This window comes from Cinclus cinclus, chromosome 11 (assembly GCF_963662255.1).
Source record: "Cinclus cinclus chromosome 11, bCinCin1.1, whole genome shotgun sequence".
Lineage (NCBI taxonomy): Eukaryota > Metazoa > Chordata > Aves > Passeriformes > Cinclidae > Cinclus > Cinclus cinclus.
The window spans coordinates 9,248,756-9,269,289 of record NC_085056.1 but is presented as its reverse complement, the minus strand read 5'-3'; the positions used below and the strand labels follow the sequence as shown (position 1 = coordinate 9,269,289).

Sequence of the window (20,534 nt, the reverse complement as noted above, 5' to 3'; positions counted from 1 at the left end):
GGGTTATTTATGTGCAGTCTTGTGGGCTCATGTGAATTTAAAAAGGTGACACTGTTGTCTAGGAAGTTCCCACTCTGCTTCCCACCCCTTAGTTTTGCTTGAAGGTGTACAGGCAACTGGGACTCTAGTAAATTAATAGGATTTAAAAATTTACATTTCAAAATGAACCAAAGCTGGATCACTGATTCAGTTCAATGTGTAGCTCTATAGCATTTGTCTCAAAAATATCTAAGGATGATGTGGAAGCAAAAACTGATAAATATCAGATAAAACTGATACCCCTACTGGGCAGAAAGGTACATGACAGAGTACCCTAAAACCTTTAAAGAATCCACTGCCGCTGAGAAGTTCAGGGATAGAGACAGCAATAAAAATATTCAGAGAGAAACAACAGTTTGGAGATCCAACATCAAAAGGGAAGCAGCTGTAACTGTCAGACCAGCTACATCTAGAAAACATCTGTTTGTTACAGTACAGCCCCAAAAGCTGTGTCATTTACTGGGGAATCTGTGTTTTGGAAGCTTTGCAGTTTCTTAGTGTTTTAGGCATCTGCACGTGCACAGTGCACTTCCTTGCTCTTTCATGCTGGTATTTTCTACTTGCATTCAAAGAATGACAAAATCTTGAGTTTTGGTTATTTTATTGTCTCCATGTTTGTTCTAGTGTGCCAAATATTTTTTCAAAAGATAATTTGTGTCTGATACAACTTGTGCCACATTATTGTTAGTTAATTGCAGGAGGAGTAAATGCCTCTGAGACACTGTATGGAGAGTGGTCATGAGCAACAAATACTTTTTTCTTGACTGAATTTGTCATTCAACTTTCAATAATCCCTCCCAATAGCTAGTGTATAGCCTGCGGAGCATTAACAGAGTTCTTTCTTATTTTAACACAGAAATTTGGTTATATGGGGGATAGAAAGATTTTCAGAAACACTATTAAAAAATTCTCACATGCAACATTTCTTTTTATCCTTTTTTAGTATCTTCTAATCCTGATGTTTTTCTTTCCTTTTCAGACAGAAGACTTGAATCCTTCTCCCTCAGTAGCTATAAAAGTGAACAGCAAGATGTAGTTGGTAGGCAGTAGTAGCATTTAGGCAGTTCATCTTGGCCTGTGGTGAGTACCTGGAAGGACTGGGCTTACACTGCATTTCTGACAGTTCCCTCTTTTGTTGTTGGCATCACCATCATCTCCTACCCAGCAAATGCTGTTGCTCTGGGAGGACCAGTCATCAGACCTCCTTATGGGGGAAGAAACCTCTTTGCTGTGCACTGAATGCTTGTGGAGATGATTTATTTCTCATGTTTCTTCCTTTCAGTAAGAAGAAAGGGGAATTTTCATATTCTTCCTCTCACTGCTTCCCAAAGGGTGCTTCAGGAGAGAAGGTTTATGTTACAATGCCAGCTCTCTCCTGAAATGCTCAGCACAGGTGTCCATGAAACAGCAGACCAGCAGCTTGGAGGTGGTTCTCCTCAGAGGAGGCCAGCAAGCAGTGCTGTTTCTTCTTCCTCTTTGCCGTTCTTAATGACAGACATTTCTGTGGTAAAAGGCAGATCTGTGGTGCTGCAGGCTGAGCCCAAGTCCTTCCAGATACTTCCTAAAGACAGAGATTTCTTTCTTTTTTTTTTCCTTCAGTCTAAACATTTATCTTCTTTCTCAACTGTGGATATGTTTTTGTATGTCTTAGATAAACTCCCCGAAAGGAATCATTTATCTGTCACGGACCTGTGACTATTCATGTTTGTGGATATTTGCATTGATTGGTGGTGGGGTTTTACGCAGCTTCCTGTAAAGTGGAAAGAAATGAAATTGAGCTTTCGCAGATGATACAAACCAATATTTGTCCATCACTTTAAAACCTAATTTGCTTTTCCTGTTGGTCAGAGTAAGATAGTACAAAACTATTTTCAAATAAGGTTATTTCTATTACAAATGTTTTTGTTTGATAAAAAATGCTATACCTGTTCACTTCTAAATGTTCATAATTTAATTTACTCTACCAGGTAATTATTGGCTTGAATCTGACTGTTCATCTTATTAGAATCTTAAGTCTATAAATCCATGCAGGTAAAAGGGTGGGTATACAAACATTGGTTTGAAGTTCTTCCATGTTATTTCTATTGCTGTATTTTGTTCTTCTTCCCTGGAGTGACTTTGCTACTGTGTGTAAGGGTGTGTTGTTGGACAAGCTGAACACACCTTCAGGTGTCTTTGTTGCCTGTTGCAGTAAGCCTTTATGCTGAGATAGAACAAATAGCTTTTTAAAACTTTGGGTGATCACCTAGTGTTCATTTTAAAGATTGTTAACAAAATGCAGTGCCTGCCAAAGGAAAAACAGCAAGCTGGAAGATAATGTGGAATTAAAATGTAATGATTGGCAGCTTGAGTTTAGACTGTTCCCTCTAAACCACATTTGAATTTGCTTGCTGATATACTTAAGGTTAAAAAGTGAATATAAAGTCATTATAGAGTAGCACAGGTAGTGTGCAGCTGGGGGTCACCTGGGAGTACCTTTCTTTTGCTCAGGTGTTGGAAATAAGAAGTTCCGTTGTGGTTGAAGATTTTAATGGACTGACAAAACTGTGGAATTTTCACATAACAATTTTAGGCTGATAGTTGGTTATGATTTGTTAGGGAAGTGACATCACAGTCTGTATTTTACAGTGAAGGCTTTGTGCTGTGACCAGATGGCACAGCCCATGTAACCCGTGTGCTTATCTTGATTGCAGCACATCTTCATTGCCTCCTCTTGACTGGCCTTTACCAAGCCATTATGGGCAGTGTGAACTGAAAATAGAAGTCCAGCCTAAAACTCATCACAGAGCTCACTATGAAACAGAAGGAAGCAGAGGAGCAGTAAAGGCATCTACTGGAGGACACCCTGTAGTAAAGGTAGGAAGTCTGGCTTTCTTGAATAGAAGGTAATTTTTTACAGTTATTGGTATTTACAGTGCTGTGAATTGTTACCTTTTGTGAAGCTTACAGCCTTTCCTGGGCAAGATTTTCTCCCTTAAATGTAATCATAACTATTTTGAAAATGCTGACCAATAAAACCAATTACTATTAAGCTCAGAATTAGATGTAAGGTCCTGGTAAATGAGACTTGGCTTTGGCATTATAGTCTCTTTGAAGAGGAAGATATGTAGGTTTGGTCTTGTTGGAATAATTGTGTGCATGAGATGTGATGTGTTCCTCTCTGACTTGGAGTGTTCAGGTGTGTACACAAATATCTTGCTCTGTGCTGGGAAGGCTTCTGGGTTGGATAGGGATAGTCACTGATGTATCCTTTAATATCCATGGTGTCAGCTTGGAAGGGAACCCATCCTCATTCACTGAACATGGGGCAAATGGTGCTGAGAAACTGTGGGGCTTCTTAAGTTGCTTTGGTTTATGTTTGCCACATCCTTAGGTGAAACCAGTGTCTCTTTACTTACTTCAGTATTGTTTAATGGTCTTTGTCTCTAGTTCCAAACCAGGTTAAGACAAAATTTAATGGCTTGTTTGTAAGTCAAATCTGACAACAGTTACAAAATCTTTATGAAACAAAGAGGGGAGAAAAATCTGATTACATGAAGTTTACAGCAGGTTTTGTCTTTTCCTCCAAATCCAGAATATTTCATGTTCTTTTCTAATAAAATTACAGTCAGTGTGTCAGTGCTAAATCTTTTGCTACAGTCTATACATTAAAGATATATTTTATATATTTATCCTCTTCCAGTATTGAAAGTAACTTATTGCTCTTGGAGACCAGATGCAAAGTGCTGATAGGATTGGCATAATCAGTCCCCATTCTTTCTCCTGCTCTTACTGCAGTATAAGCACATTATCAGTTTTCCTCCTCATAGCTTGGAAGTCCTCCTCTTTTGACAAGTGAATTTTGTCCCGCTCTGTATTCACATCATTATATTTCATCTGACTAGATGAAGATATTCTAGCAGAATTTAAGTGTCTTGACAATCTGCTGGTCTTAATTTGTCTAAGCAACCTCTTCTTTCCAAGTTCTTCATCTGATTAATTTCTTCCATCAGCTTGACTCCTAATCATATTCTTTGGGCTGTTTGTCAAACTGTTTCTTCTCTGTTAACTTACCTTGAACTTTTTCATTACACCTTTTTTCCTCTTAAAGACCTTGTGTTGTTCCTTTCTCTCCCTCTAAAAAGGGTTGGTTATCTGCATCCCATCTTCTTTCTTGAATGTCTTTCCTTGTTTTTCCATTTCCATTCTTAGACTGAGCTCTTCATCCAGCTTCCATGTTCCCTGCAGAGTTGCTCAGTGTTTTTCTTCTCACGATACTGTGGCCTAACCAGCTGCAACTCTCTTTTTGTCAGACCTCCAGGGTTTCTTAGCACAGTAGAGGCAAGGGTCAGGTGCTTCTTAGGGAAGTGTATGCTGCAAACTAGAGAAAATTGAGGATGCCTGGACTAGGCTGGAATGGGAAAGCTGGCAAGACACCTTTCTTTATATGGAGTATTGTGTTGTTTTAATCAGTGGAGGACAAGTAGACACAACTTCCATAAGTTAAGGTGTTTGCAGTGGAATTTAACACATCATTAATGAGGACAGAAACCTGAGAGATTTTAGCTGACAAAAAAAACCTTTCCTCAACTCCTGTGAACTGCATTCAATATTGTTTAATTTTTTTTCTCTGGCAGCTTATGCTTTGCCCCAGTTTTTGCATTAAGGGAAATTATGCTGATATTTGTAAGATTTGACAAATATATAGGCTTTCTTTTGCTTACAGAACTAGATGCTTCTAACTGCAGTAGTGCAAGTTAGAAGAAACAGATCTGTAGTGGGTGACTTAGACCAATGATTTTAAAAGCTATTTATTTGCATTGAAATTGTCAAATACCTTGCTATGCGAGAATGCTGTCTTAAAAATGAGAATGGCATTTATGTGTCTGACAGTCTCATGCTTCAACACATGCATTGTACTATGCCTCTCTAAATTAAAATGAATGCATGCAATGAATTAAAATGAATTAATGGAATGCAAATTAATATTCAACTTCGCAATTTGGTTTCTTCCAGCTGGAATGGAAATTAATTGTGTTTGATAGGAGATGGGAAGTTGTTATGAGACAAAGCATTGATTTGTATTTACTTTTACTTACTGCTGGGAAAAGCAGCATGGGAAAGGCCGAGTTTGAAAAAAGGTAATGCTAAATAGCTGTAAGCAGGCAAATATAACTTTACTTTCATACAAACTGAAATGTTTTCCAGTAGTTCTGGAAGCTTATTCCAGAAATCCATGTCACAATATGCATTATTACTTTTTTTCTGACCTTTCTCTTTGCTGCTCTTGGCTTTAGAGCAGTCACTTCATGTGTGTGATCATTGCAGTAAAGTACTCAGCGTTTTCCTGTGTAAAATAACTATGTTTACCAGTGTCAGAGATGAGAAAGGAGGTGGGTAAATAGAATAGACTATTTTAATTGGAACACACCTACAGCGGTTGTCAAGTCCAACTGCCACATCTTTGAGTGCCTGAAGGCCTCTGTGCTTTTGTTTTTTTACACAACTTGTTTTGCTTTTGAACATTATTTTATAGAAAGCTGGAGTATTTCATTTCCAAACCTGTGAAGCCTCTGTAGTTCTGCAGGTGCACTTGATGTATTATTTAAAAACAAAGATTTTTTAAGATAGTACATGGCTTCAAGCCTTTAATGTATTAGTGCATGTCATTATTACTAATACTGTACCACACCTGTTGCTAGGACACTAAGCTTCTGACAAATTTGGCATCATCTGTTGTGAGTACATTTAATCAGCTTATTTCCAAATGGGAGGAAATTAAATAAGTGGAGCATCGTGCTTTGCTTTGTATATCTCTTAACTTTAAGAAAGCTAATTCTATAATGATGTTCCCTTGTTTTTAGCTTTTTTTAATGCAAAACGTTCTAAGTAGCAGATACCTTTCATTTTTAAGCTCAGCTTTCTTGGGAGTATGTTCCAGCTAATCCTTGTCATCTGGTACAGTTTGTTTTACCTTGGTAGAGAATTTGCATGATAGTGCTGATGGTTTTCACAGGGAAGGAATAAATAATACAGCAGAAGGATTTGCAAGGGGAAAGGTGGCACGTTGAGCTTTTGTCATCCAAATGACGTGGAAATTTTGTAGTGCATTGCCAGGAGACAGCCTCTGAGCACTCCCTGCTTTCACCATTCTAATTCATAGGTTAGAGTCTTCAATTCACCCATCTACAGAGCCTTTTAAATAAGTAGCTGTCACATTTTATCCAACTCCAAATGAACCGTCATCATTGCTTGAATTGCCATCCTTCCCATGGGTCCAATTGTACATAAAATAATGTTTGCACTTGCAATTTGCTGGAATGAGCTTTTACTTCTGTCTGAAATGGAAGGGTTCTTCATGAGACCTCACTTGGATAATGCTTATGATCAAAAACAGAAAAGCCTTTTAGAGCAGGTGGGCACTTGATTAGAATCTCTCTGGGATAGTTTTTTTTTTTTTTTTTTACTTTTGTATCTTAGTTTTCTGATCTCAGTAAGCAAATTTGTTTTATATGTTGTGTTCCTGCTGCTCATGTAATTCTCTGCAATTTTCTGAGCTCAAGTATTTTAAATCAAATGACACCTTTTGGTACTAAATTATAAAGGCTGTGTTGTGCACAAGAAGTAGTATTTCCTTTTATGTTCAGTCCTTTCAGTTCAGTTGCTAGGGGAGAAGGTCACATCCATGGTGGTCATCTTGTAAGCATACAGAGTAATGTACTCAGGGACTGTGGGCTCACAGCTACTCCTTAGCACCATTCTGTGTGTGAGGAGTGCCTGTCCTGGGCCATTGGCCACTGTGGGAGGCACTGGAGGTGTGAGCTGTGATGGGGTGATTGGTTCTACAACTGCTGATGTATCTGCACCAGGCACTGTACAGAATCCGCTTACACCCCCTGTATGCAAGGTAGATTTGGAGTGCTGGCAACTGTTAAGAATTTGCCTGGACCAGAAGTGTCTTTTTCTAATACTGCAAAAGGGTTTAAGGATAGAATCATTCTGTTCCTCTGCCATAAGCAAAATTATTCCTGTAGCAGATTCACAGTACAGAGGAGGGGAGGCATCATGTAATCCATATGGACAATTCAGCAGTTCTGCAGCTGAAAAAAAAAAAAACAAGATGTGTGGTCAAAAATAAAAGCAATATTAAATAAAAGCCAGTTTAATTAAATGGCTACACACTGACAAGCAGAGAGTTGTCTTCTGTGTGAGGTTTCATGGAGACCTGTAAAAAGAGGGATTCAGTGTCAGTTCTGTTTAAAGTGATTGCAGAGCTTGAAGTCATGACAAGCACTGCAGTGGAAGAAAAAAGTAAACTAATTGAGCAAAAGTAAACTCACTTTGAACTGCTTTGAAAGTTCTGAGACGGGAATGTGTTCTCAAAAGCCTGTGAAACTCTGAGTCCTGATGGAAGAAACTGCAACCAACAAGAGAGGGTCTATCCAGGCAATGTCAGATGATCTGATAAAAATAAATGAACAAACGGTTGTGTAAATGAGTGTATGTTTCCTGGCCTGTAATTCTGTGGCTGTCAGCTTTTCCCAGCTGTTCTCTGTGGCCAATGCATGCTACTACTTGAATATCAGGTATAGTATTGGACTTCTCCTTCTTCTCTTTGTCAAATAAACAGCACACTTTTTCTGTGTATTGCAACTCCTCCCATTCTTCCTGCTTTTCACTTTCTGATTTTCTTTTTTGTCTTGAATTTTTTCCTGATTTGTCCATCACCAGAAGGCAGGCTGTATGCCAGCTCTAGTTGCCTACGGTTGATTGGTGACAGCAACCTGCCAATAAATTTAAAAGGCAGGAGGTAAATCTCAGCCTGTGTGAACTGTGTAATGGCCTATCCTGGGAAAAAACATCGACCTTTGGATGAGATTCTAAAACTATGTATCTTTCAAGAACAGTTTGATGATTTAGGCATCTTCTGCTTCAGAATCCCAAAAACAGATAGCAACAGTGATGCATCTACTCACTCGAGAAAATGCAGTAATTGGTGTGTGAAAACCAATAAAAACAGTCATCTGCTTTTTGTATCATAGGTTTACTAATTAATTTTTTTTATGCAGGTTATGTGAGAATAAGCTTTGCTATCCCAGCAATGCTTGTCCAAAAACTCTCCATAGCATAATTAGCATCTGGAGTTGGTTGGTAGTTTAGGAATAGCACCCTTTTTTCCAAGAGTGCAGATGGATAGTTTGATGGCTGGTGAAATGGGACTGGCAATTATGTACTGTGTGTTAGTCTAATACTATTTTACCTATTAAATTACATCCTTTTGTGCATAGTGTAAAATGGTACAGGACTAAAACGCCTCAAAAAATGCCTGAAGTCAGTATTTAAAACACTTTCAATCCTGTCTGCAAGCAGTGAGTGTGTAAAAGTCTGAGATTTCAGAAATAGAAATCCAAGTTTTTAAACCTTGAAGAATGTTCTGTACATGTGTAAACACATGGTACCATGACTGATAATGAACTGATATTTGCCATTACTCTTTTGCCTTAGTCCTTCGCAGGATCTATTTGTTTTTGTGACTACCTTTAACGTGTTTTTAATTGGACTTATGCCCCTTCCTAATAGTTTATTAAAGTTTGTTCCTTTTATCTGTCACTATTTTTTTCACAATTGCAGAGGTCTCTACTGTTTTAAAGTGTTCAAGTCAGTCTACTCTACAAGATTATTTAACAAAAGAAGATGCTTTTCTGATGATACTTTTCCTTGATGGAAAGATACACCAAATAATCAAGTGATAGAAAATAGTACTGTACTTCAGGGAGGGATTGAAATAGTTGGTTTGGTTCAAGATCTTGAACTTTACAATCAGACATGTAACTTTTTGTAACATTATAACTTCTGCAGAATCAGAACGAAATTTTTAAAAAAATTCCAATGTGCTGTTAAGACTTTCTGAGCCAGTGGTTTGGATATTGCATGATAGATCTGGATGGAGTTTCCTTCCATCAGTTTCTGCAGTCTCTTTTAAGTTGTCCATTGGAGATTATAGGTCCATGCTCACTGCACCTCTGCAAGGGATGACTGTGATCAGTTTGACTTTGAGTAGTTACCCTGAACTCTGTTTTCTTCATTTCATGCCCATGGTTTACTTCAAGTTTTTTAAAATGCAGCTGTTGATAAATTCACAGTAAATTGTATCACTGGCACTAGTCATGGTGTCTTTTGTTTTAAATTATGTTCATCTTCATGCTCTTGGATCCTGGTCATCCCTTACTTGTCATCCCAAATCATGGTTGATAGATGTTCTGCTTGCTTGGCAGACAGCCCTTCAGCTTTTAAACCCAGCAGTCCTCACAGTTCTTTAGGAAAGTCACTCCACGCCATTTCTTGTGGAGAAATGTCTGTAGAAAAGAGGTTCAGATGATCAAAGCCATGCCCTGTTGCCTCTCTGATACTGCTGTCCAAAAGATTCCAGGCTTGTGGGTCACATCTCCCTTTTCTCAGAGGATAAAACCTCTGAGAGGTTTTTTCTTTAAATCAAGTTTTTAAAAGAAATTGTATTTTACTTTTGAACTGGACTGAAATTTAAGCAGTGAAGGTTCTTTTCCTTTAGGGCTGTTTAGGTTTCATAGTGAGCTGTACCATATTTTGCTCAGTCTTCCAAAGTAAAAGGGATTAGTAAAAGGGATTTTTCACCCTCTGCAATGCGGCGTGCATTCTTCTCTTTTGCCCTCCTTACCTTGTCACTCTGGGGGTTCTAAGGAATAGAGAAGTCATTGAAATCCATCCAGCTGCTGTGAGTCTACCAAGGGGGAAATAACTCTTTACAACCTGCTTTTCATATCATGGTGTTGAAAGGCCTTGGATATACCCATCTGAAGTAAACGCTTAGCAGGTACTTGTGGATGTTTAGACAGATGAAGTTCCTTCCCTGTTCTTCACATTTGAACTGAGGTTTTTTTGTATAGATACTGGTGCATTTGGTAAAGATGAATTGTTAACTTCAGGGACTTGATTATGCCAAACTTACCTTGCATTTCAAGACTATGCCCTATTTTTAGGGAGGCCTATTTGTATGTTAAAACTTTATTTCTAATCAGCCTACTTCACCAATCCAGTAATGCCATAAGCAGTGAAATAATTGCACAAAGGCAAAGGAGCATTGAAATAATCTTCAATTAGCGAGCAAAAAAAAGATGCATAAAAGATAGAACTTGAGTATTAAGCCCCAATGAAAGTTTGATTAAGCTTGGCAATTTCCTAATAAATGCTGGAAAGTTTTGCAGGAAAAATCCTTTAAAAATACAATCAAATAGATTTTGACACCATCTGAATGTTGTTGGTATCATAGTATTACTTGATAGCTGAGCATAAAACCTAACTGATGAAATTATCTTTCCCCTACCACCACCACCCCATACACACACCCCCAGTTCCATGTTTTCTCCTAAATTCGAAGTCTGAAAGTGTAGGCATATGAAATTATGACATTATTCTGGATTCAGTGACATCATTAGGTATTTGGTTCAAAAACCCAGACTATTTGTAAGTATACTAGTGATGTCTGTAAGTACCTGTTTACTCTGAAGTGTGTATTTCCTGTTGAATATTTTTTTGCCAAGCTTTGTTTGTATGTCTTAAGAAATGACACTTTTACACTTGAATGGAGATTGGTAAGACTTGGCCTGCAACAATAAATGGAAAACATGGACTGAACCTTCTTCGTTTAAAAAAAAATTGTGGGATAAGGAGGTAAAAAATTTAAGTATTAGAGACTGAAAAGAGTCTTTTCATAAACTTTTCAAGTTGCAAGATTTTCTTTAGATCAGAGTATGGAACCAATGATTTGTGAGCCAGCTATGCCCCAGATACAATCTGCATAAAATCTGGGAAAATGCTAATTTATTTTTTCCACGTTGATGCTTCTTAATTAATATGACCTCTTTATTTTCCACAGCAAGGAAAGGTTCTCACCACTGCCACAGAATTCCAAGTTTATATAGTGCTGTCTTCAGTGATCAAATTAATCCATATAGTCTTTAACGTACCACGTTTTTAAAGGATTTTCCATGTGTGCATTAAGAATGTAGGAGCGTTTTTGTTGCATAAAAGACAACTTGGTGACCTAAAACTCTCTCATTAATTGCCTGCCGTTGTATTTGCTCGGTAAAAGCTCTGAACTCCCGGTGCCATGCAGGGGTTTCCTGTGTGCAGTGTAGTAATACGGCTGGAGCTGCTTTGGCGTGCAGCCCTTGTGGCTTATCCTGTAGTGACCTTCAGTCTTTAGCCTTCCAGCTTTAGTTTAACTTACGCAGGCACTGACCTTTGCTATGGAAACGATATAGAAACACAAAAACAACTTGGCTGAGTTTCCTCGCAGAGCAGTGGGTGGTGCATCAGGATTCTGTTACAGAGGAGGGTTTCTAGAGGTCACTAGTGACACAGTGCAGTAACTTACTGCTTGTCTGCAGCACACTGTTTGCTGCTCCTGGGAAAGTGCTATATCTTTTTTTTTTTAAAGTAAAATTAGCAATTTTTTGTTTGTAGTGAGCAGCTGTAATACTGCACGTTTATGGAGTAAGTGCTGGAAGGTGTACCTGAAAGCCCTCCTAGGGCTCAACCAGTAGTTCAGGTTACTGTTCCTCTGTAAGTGACCCATGACTGAATCTTGAGCACACTGATACTGTAGTGCCTTAGCGTAATGCATCTTCATGGTGCTGATTCTACAGCACTTGCCAGTAGGTTGTAAAATGCTGTTTATTTAAATACCTGTGATCTGTAAAAAGACACTGTGTTCTTATTGCGTATATCCTTCACTAAGGTGAACTAAAGGTACAGATACCATGGCTTCATTATGTATTTCAAAAAAATATAGTATTTTTTCTCTCAAGTTAATTAAGTACCTATTTTAGTTGAAAAACAACTAGCTGGTTGGGGTTTTTTTTACTGATTTAAATGTTTGGGCTGTTCAACATACAGAATTGTGCATAAAGCAGGTGGTAAGAAAGTGTCACCCTGCTGTCAATGCAATTAAGAACAATCAATATCTTTTTGAATGAGAACAAAACTGTGTTTAAAACAAATGCATTTTAAATGCCTAAATAAGTATTTTTTTCCTGATTTGAAGTTGATTTGGGGTAGTAAGTCTCCTTCATTATTCACAAGGTAGGTATTACATCAATAGTGGCAAGTCAGCCTGGAGTTGCCAGCTCACTTACTACACAAGATTTAAGGGGAAAAAGTTCATTCTAAAGCACAGATTTGTCTAATAAAAGTTGAGTTTTTTCTATCCACAATCTCTACAGCTGCCTGAGTTTCACTAGTACATCAGGCTATCTCATTAGCATGCACAGCCTATTGAGCTTACTGGCTTTTGGCTGTGGCTGTTGGGAGCATGGGGACACTGCAGCCTGTCCACTGCTTGTGTAAGGCTGAGATGTTTCTTTTGATGAGCCCCAATGGTGCAGTCAGGCCCTGAATTGCACCCTGGGCTGGAGGACATGGGGGTTATTCTTTCTTTCCCCACTCCCTGGCTTACTTTATTGCCACAGGTATTGCACATGTTGCTTATATTTATACCTTTACATTGGAGGTGGGGAGTGGTTCTCTTTTTGTTTAACCTTGAATAAAACCAACAAATTGCCTGCAATACCAAATATATATTTTTAAGTCTCTGCTACCTTGACAATGTATATGGCCACAGAGTCTTCTGGGCAGTAACAGTATGACTGCTGGCATGGGGGGGTTTACTTCCCTGAACTGAGCTCCTGCTCTGTGTAGGCTTCTGTAGAAGGTGGTCTTTGTGCTCTGTGGACAGACCAGCTTCATTTTACAAGTATCCCCCACCCTTCCTTATCTCTGGTATCACTAGCATCTCTAGAACTGCTGTGTACATGTCCATTGTTCAGCATGGGGAAGATTAGCCTTAATTGGAAATTAGCTTTGTCACAGTGACCGCATTTGGAAGTCAGTCAAATTTTTCAATAGGTCTGGCTTGTAATTTTTATAATTCCCAGTAATAGAGTGAACACATTTCACTAACGTCACATTTAGGCTGGATTCCATTGTGTTAAGATTTAATTTTAACTCTGAGGAAAATGGATGGTGGAGTTGCAGTGTTGAGAACTTGTGACAAGATGGCTGCTTTAATGCTAAACTAATACATGTCCTAATTTTCTTTAAACTCTTATAATAATTCAGACCAATAAAAAATTCAAATATTCATTTGCTATTTAATGAAAAAAAAGCTTTTGGAAAGACACTGGAGTCCTGCATCAAGCATGAAAAGGAACTTGAGCGTGTGTATATATTTAATTGATGCAACAGTCCCTATGCTCCACTGTGATTGCAACACTAAGAGGAATATGTTCCTTGTGGTCCTGATGTGCCTGTAGTTTATAGATGATTTCTGACAGTGAAGGGAGAGAAACCTGTCAGTACACTGACTGTCACAGGAGGTTCTTTACTGTAACCTTTCTAAATGCTTGTTTATCCCATCTATTTACATGGGAAGCAACACTGACAATCTAGACTATTTCCACTCAGTGGCTGAATGGAAATTTTGGTTTGGTTTGGGTGTCAGTTAGCTGGATTTAGCTCTTTCTGTACAGAGAACTCCAGGGATAACATATTTGACAAAGCAAAGACTTTACAGACTTCTGTTGGAACCCAAATTTGTATTCTTGACTGAGAAAGCGCTAATAAAAATGACAGACCTGGTAGGTGCTGCCACTTGAATATAGAAACCAAGCTGTAACTTGAATATAGAAGCGAGGCGTTCATTTGGTCCATAAAACCTCCCTGCCAGGAGTGATGCACCAGCACTGGGGCTTCTGACTGCTGGGTGTGGGTGTGCTTTGGGCTTTTGTGCTGCTGACTACTGGCTTAAATTACTCTTCTAAGTAGGTTAAATTGACATGTTTTGTTTGGTTTTTAAGTGTTAGTTCTGTAAAGAGCCTGGATAATATTGTTGTGTGACCAAATAACTCTCCCTAGAGACAAAAATATTGACACAACAAAACCACGTTTAAAGAATGACTGTCTGGCCCTCCCTCCCGTTTGAACATAAGTTGATGTCAAAGTCAATGAAACGTAAATCTGCTCCAGTGCAGTTTAGCAATTATATAACTTGCAGCCTGCATCAATCTGCCAATTGCAGGAAGGTGAAAGAAAATGGATTTGTAAGAAATACTCTGTAGTTTTCAGATTTGTAGTAGCAGGGGTTAAAGGAAACTGGTGTTACTGTTGTTTACATTTGTTTCCTTTACAGGTTACCCATGTACTATCATAAAATAGTACATGGGCTTTTTCTTCTAGATTCAGTTTATTTTTTTTTCTGCTGTTTCAGCGTTGAGCCAGAATTGCTGCAGTTAGCTCAAGCAACAGGTGATTTTATGGCAGCTCAATGCATTGGTGGTTAGATGTGTATTTGAGAAACAGAAAGATGTGTAAATTAACATTTGCAAAATTTGGGGGTTTAAAGTATTTACTTTGCCAAAAATAAACCACGCTTAATTTTCTAGATATTACTTGAATTTTCTTGTACTGACTTGATACATTTTCATTCACAAAACTTCCTAAGTTTAATAAAAGTTGCTCTTCTGTTTCATAGTAGAAAAGCTAAAATATTTTAGTATTTCTAGAATCTAGGTGCATCTTAGTAAAATTGGTAATTAAAAACAGTACCAGAAACAGACCTATAGCATAGCATAGCTTCGATGTAGAAATTTCTGTAGAAAGAAAACTTCTCTTTGAGAGATTAAAAAATAATCATGGTGTTTTGATATTCATTTGTTCCAGTAATTGTTGCCAGTCCTTGTGTTTGGAGACAGACACTTGTACTCAGTTTCCTGCTTGCTGAAGAGTTTGTAGTTTGTGATGAAACACTACTGACTCTGGACTGTTTGGACTCCCTGCTCGTTTGTAGTGTGCACACACAGATGCAGTGGCAGTCCCCTAACCTGTTGCTCTTCCTCGTGCCCTTCCCTCAGCTGCTGGGCTACAGCGAGAAGCCGGTGAACCTGCAGATGTTCATTGGCACGGCCGACGATCGCTACCTGCGGCCCCACGCCTTCTACCAGGTGCACCGCATCACCGGCAAGACCGTGGCCACCGCCAGCCAGGAGATCATCATTGCCAGCACCAAAGTGCTGGAAATTCCACTTCTTCCCGAAAACAATATGTCAGCCAGGTACATCACAGCATGAGTTAGCCATTTGGTTGCTATGTGTAGTTTTTGTTTTCTTCGTTTGTGCAAAGGTTAAAGAAGAATCTTGTGGAACGTGGGTTGTGATGGAGAGACACATCTCTTGAAGCGAGCCTGTGTAACAGCAGTCAGAAGTAAAGGAGCAGACAGGCAGGGAAGCTCTCGTACAAATGTGTTATATGATTGAGGTTGTGCATCTCATATGAATAATTGACCTCTGTGCGGAATAGCAGCTGGGATTTGATGGGTACACTTTGTCATTCTCTAGTCCTTCCTCAGCTGCAACTGAATGTTGGTCTCCTGCTCCTTGTAAATGACGTTTACTATGTTAAATAACTCACTTTGGAGGTTAAACAATGTGAAATAACAAGTAATCTTTTAAAGGTTCAAAAAAGCAGCAGGACATTTACAAGACAAAATGCTTCACCAGTACTTGCTGCCGTTTCCACACTAAGCGTTCTTTTAATCACAGACATTTAAAATAACCCTTAAAATACCATAATGCGAGGGAAAATAGAACAGCTTCATTCTTTAACAAACAAAAGGCTTACAGAGTGAACTTTAGCAATAGTTTGATTGATTTTCTTCCATTTCTCTTGGGATCCATCTGTCCATCCTCTGCGTCTCCAGTATTGATTGTGCTGGTATTTTGAAACTGCGCAATTCAGACATAGAGCTCCGGAAAGGAGAGACAGATATTGGAAGAAAGAACACCAGAGTGCGCCTTGTGTTCCGTGTTCACATCCCACAGCCCAGTGGAAAGGTCTTATCTCTGCAGACTGCTTCCATACCTGTTGAATGCTGTAAGATTGCTCTAACTTTTTTTTATACTTTTTTTATACTCGTGGTTTCTGCATGTGTCAGTAGTAGTGTTATTCTGACAAATATTTATTGCCAGAATTATAGATAACAATTGTGTGAAAAGCATTGTGTGTAAAGAGCTCAATTACCAAAAGTTAATCTATCTAAGTAAAGACAGTACTTGCCAAGTGGCAGCTTGGAGGTTTAGAGGAAAAACAAGGGTTTGGGCTTTGACCTCAGTGCAGTCACACAGCAGTTTCAGTAGTGCCTGCATATGAGCAGAGGTAGCTGATACAGCTCAGTGAAAATACTCATTCTAAAGCTGATAGCAATTCACTGACAAATGTCTGTACCATGGCTTTCTCTATACTATCCAATATAGTATTATCTAGTGAACAGCTGAAGTTCTAGAGAGTTGATTTGTTAAATACTGGCACTAAGGACTCAAGGCATGACCAAAATCTGAATTTCCCCTCGAATTCATTTCGTTTAGAAACTAGTAAAGTAACTTTTAATCCAGTACTCGTAAACTAAAGATTGAATTTGCTCTAACAGTAGACACTGTTGGCATTCATTTCTTCTTGATATTTCTTTTATGCAATTACATAATTTTATAATAATTTTAGAAGCAAAGGTAAATCATAGACAAATATGATTTGTGTATGTAAACAGATGGTAATTTTATTTTCATCTCTGATTCTTCAAGTTCTAATCATAAAATAAATGTCATTATGATTAAAATTATGAATAATAATTATTCCTTTAATAATTCTAAAGCTCAACGATCTGCGCAAGAACTTCCTCAGATTGAGAAATACAGCATCAACAGCTGCTCAGTAAATGGAGGCCATGAAATGGTGGTGACAGGATCCAATTTTCTTCCAGAATCCAAAATTATTTTTTTTGAAAAAGGACAAGGTAAATACTGTCTTGTTGGGTTTTTTTTCAAACCAGGCTCAGTATCTGAGCTTGATTTTAAGAAATAAGGGTGTTTTAAAAGGAAAAGCAAGTCCTGAGTAGTAATTGGAAAGTTCCTGTGGGCACTGATTTATGTGCTGGTAGGCCATTATTAATGAAGTACAAGAAGACAGTTAGAGGGTAACTGACTTGGAATGTGTGTATTTGAAAGATGCTGTTGACAGATCATACCGTGTATTTGCTCCTTCTTATTATATAAAAATAAAAAAGTGAAAATGGGATCTAACTGAAGCGTACTATTTGGCATTGATGCATCTAATTTAATCAATGCGTAGGAACTGACTCCTTAGCTAATGAAATAAATGCTAGTTAGAAAACAATAAAACATTAAATCTGAACAGCTTAAATTATCATTTTGATGACTTAAGTGTCTGATTTTGAACTATCAGGAAAACATATGTAAATAAGAGCAGTGTTATTTTTATTAGCAAATACAATAGGTTATGTAATCGTGTGTTTGGCCACACACGCTGAACACCTCTGGAAGAAGCAGAGCTGCTTCTGTGGCTCCCTGGTTCCCTGTAACACCCCGTGGCAGAGAGTGCTCCGTTCAGGGGTTCAGGGAGTGGGTTGTGGCAGGGCAGAGCACAGGGACGCTGCCCAGGTGATTGCCCCTTGCCCATTGCCCCAGGGGTCTGTGGGTTCAGGGCGGGAGGCTGCAGGCACCGTGACCCTGGGGCGGGCAGGGACGGGTGCTCGGGGTTATCTCTGCTGCTGACTCAGCCTGCGAGTCCTGGGCAGCTCGTTTGAATAAGCACAAGCGGCAGCAGCAGTTTAACCAGCCTTCAGAAACGTTTCAGAAACATGAGGAGGATCCTTCTGTGCACTCAGAGCCTCCTCTGCAGCTCAGGCTGCGTGTGCGGGATGAGCACGCGGCAGAGTCCTGCCCAACAGGCAGCCACAATGGCTGGGGTGCTGAAACTCCTAAAGCATCTCTGGGCTTTGTTTACAGTGTGTGTCGGTCAGTTTAACGGCCTCTATGTGACTGAAAATAAATCCACTTTTATATTAAGTATTTACATCTTTTTAAGATTAATTATTAATATGTTAAGAAAATGCTTTTTGCTTGAATTATTTGTAAATTTCTCTCAACAGATGGACGGCCTCAGTGGGAGGTAGAAGGGAAAATAATTAGGGAAAAGTGTCAAGGGGTGAGAAACAATTTTTCTTACTTTAGAAAGCTTTTTTTTTAATGTGAAAATAGGCATTTTCATTGTTGTTCTGAAATTTAGACTTCATTTATTAAAGTAAGTAGATCACTGGCTAATTCAGACAGACAATTGGAGACTTTAAATTGTCTTAACACTATGAAGAAGCCATTAAGACGATGCTTTGAAGGAACTGGAAATAGCATGCTTGTTGTGAAAGCAATGAAAAAACTTGAAAATCAAAAAGCAGAAACTTAAGATCATTTTGCTAATGTGACAAATTACTTACAGTGCATTCAAAAAATTTTTACAAGCTTAGTGATCCAAAATGCAGTTCTTTAACTGCTAGGTTTTTTTTGTGCTCTGGCAGATAAGCAAAGCATCCTTTAGATTATATGTCTATTTAATTAAAGCATTATCTTCAGAGCACTTGTGTTTAAAAGAAGATAAAATTCTCCAAATAAAAGTTTGCTTATAGTACTGTTTTACTGTGTAATGTTCATAAACTTGAAGTTTGCCTATTTCAAAATACTAGGGTGCTTTAATTTTGCCATAAGTGTTTCTGTTTTTCTGTAATTAATAGTTTCATTTGCATTTAATATGTAAAACGTTTTTATTTCAACTTTCCTGTAGGCAAACATCATACTTGAAGTTCCTCCATACCATAACAAAACCATCACAGCTGCAGTTCAGGTGCAGTTTTATCTCTGCAACGGCAAGAGGAAAAAAAGCCAATCTCAACGTTTTACTTACACACCAGGTATTAAATGAAAAATACAAAAGTGGCTTTTTTTGTTTTTTTAAAGTGGACATACAAAAATACTTCAGTCTTGTCCCTTTGACAGGTACATAGGATGAGCTTTGAACTGTTTGTAAAACAGTCACTAACGCTTGTCTAATTAAAAAGCCCAACTAGAGAGTAATAAGCTCTTGTACTGTGACTGCAGCCAGTTATTTCTTCATTACAGTTTCTACTAATTTTTGCATTTTACTTTTCTTTGAGAATGATGATGAATCTCAGAAGCTGATCTTTTAAATAACCCTAGTGATGATATGGCTGATAGTGAGATCATAGAAGAACAGATTTGTGTATTTTTTCCACTCTCAAATGTCAAAAAATTAAAAAAAACCCAACAGGTTTAGACAGAATGAAGGTCAAATTATTTTTTCTCCCGCTCTGGACACATTGCAGCTTACTGAGACAAATCAGCTTGTAACTTAGCCAGAAGTGAAACCAGGACATGTTAACTGCAGATGTAGTAAAACAGCCTGTTCCCTCCCACTTAGTGTGGGGAAGAGCTTACACCAGACATGCAGTGCCTGCTCCTTTCCTGCCCCTTGCATTTCAGAGCTGCATACCCATTTGGAGCAGTCAGAATTCCCAAGGTACCAGTGATGGGGACCCTTTGCGTTCCTTGGAGCACTTGAAGTCAGATATCTGAAGGAGTCTTTAAAGTTGGATAAGGATATTAATATAAACTTCTTAAAACTCCTGTATATGCTGACAAAGCCAACTTCCATTAGTTAACACAATTTAAAATAAGCTATGCTCACTTGTTGTGCTCTAAAATTACCTACTTTTTAAATTTAGGCAGTGTTACTGGGGTGTCTGGTACGCCAAGTACACATTAACTGTGTTATCAGATTTCTGTGGTATTTGTCAACTGTTTTTCAGGAGTATCAGCTCCTAAGATAGTTACACATCTATATTTTTGTTTGAAATATCTCTATTTAAATTATTTAAATGGTGGAACGAAATAATGACAGTTGCTACTTAAATAAGAAGCAAGCTGAATTGTAAGTGCAGCTGTTATGACACAAGCACTTAAAATACTCTATATGTATTAGGGTTCATTTGACTGTAATATTTAGTTTGTTGTATTTTATAAAGTAGCAAATGAGCATTTAAGTGTTGGCATTTTTGTACTAGTGCTTAAGATTAGTATCTTGTTGTGAGCCTACCAGAAGTTTAAAAAAATCAACCTGTAATAAGCCTGTAACTGAAAGTGTGTCAGTTTGTAACTCTTTTAAGAACAGTTGTTGCCATCACTGAAATTGGTGGATGTGCTTTAAGAGCTGCTGTAGTTAAAACGTGGTGCACTACTCAAACTAGCTTGTGTGCTGCTGAAGTTCAGCTGTGCTTGTGATCAGAGGCGAAGGAAAGCCTGAAGCCTGCTAAAAATTTCCTTCACCATTTCCTAGTGCGTGATACGGAACTCACATCTGCCTATTTTCAGTAGAGCCCAGCAGCAGCTCCCCCCCTCTGGTAACAAGAACATACTTTAGATGAGCTGTCCTTTCTCTGGCTGGGTTGCAAATGTCTTTAAAAACCTACATTGCATAGGAAGGTGTGCTGGGGAGAAGCTTGCCATTGGATACCTGCTGGGAGAGTTGTTCTGGCTTTGCAGGTGTAGAAACAAAGAAGGTGA

General features: G+C 38.4%; 1 protein-coding gene across 2 annotated transcripts in view; it reads left to right on the top strand.

Annotated features, from left to right (window-relative positions):
- Positions 1–20,534, top strand: part of NFATC3 (nuclear factor of activated T cells 3) — a 60,782-nt gene that overhangs the window by 21,597 nt on the left and 18,651 nt on the right. For both annotated transcript variants that reach the window (XM_062499778.1, XM_062499777.1), the window contains exons 3-8: positions 2,733–2,895; positions 14,964–15,163; positions 15,809–15,981; positions 16,757–16,897; positions 18,053–18,108; positions 18,739–18,865. In XM_062499778.1, the coding sequence (XP_062355762.1) occupies positions 2,733–2,895; positions 14,964–15,163; positions 15,809–15,981; positions 16,757–16,897; positions 18,053–18,108; positions 18,739–18,865 (860 nt within the window). The remainder of the gene's footprint in view (positions 1–2,732; positions 2,896–14,963; positions 15,164–15,808; positions 15,982–16,756; positions 16,898–18,052; positions 18,109–18,738; positions 18,866–20,534) is intronic.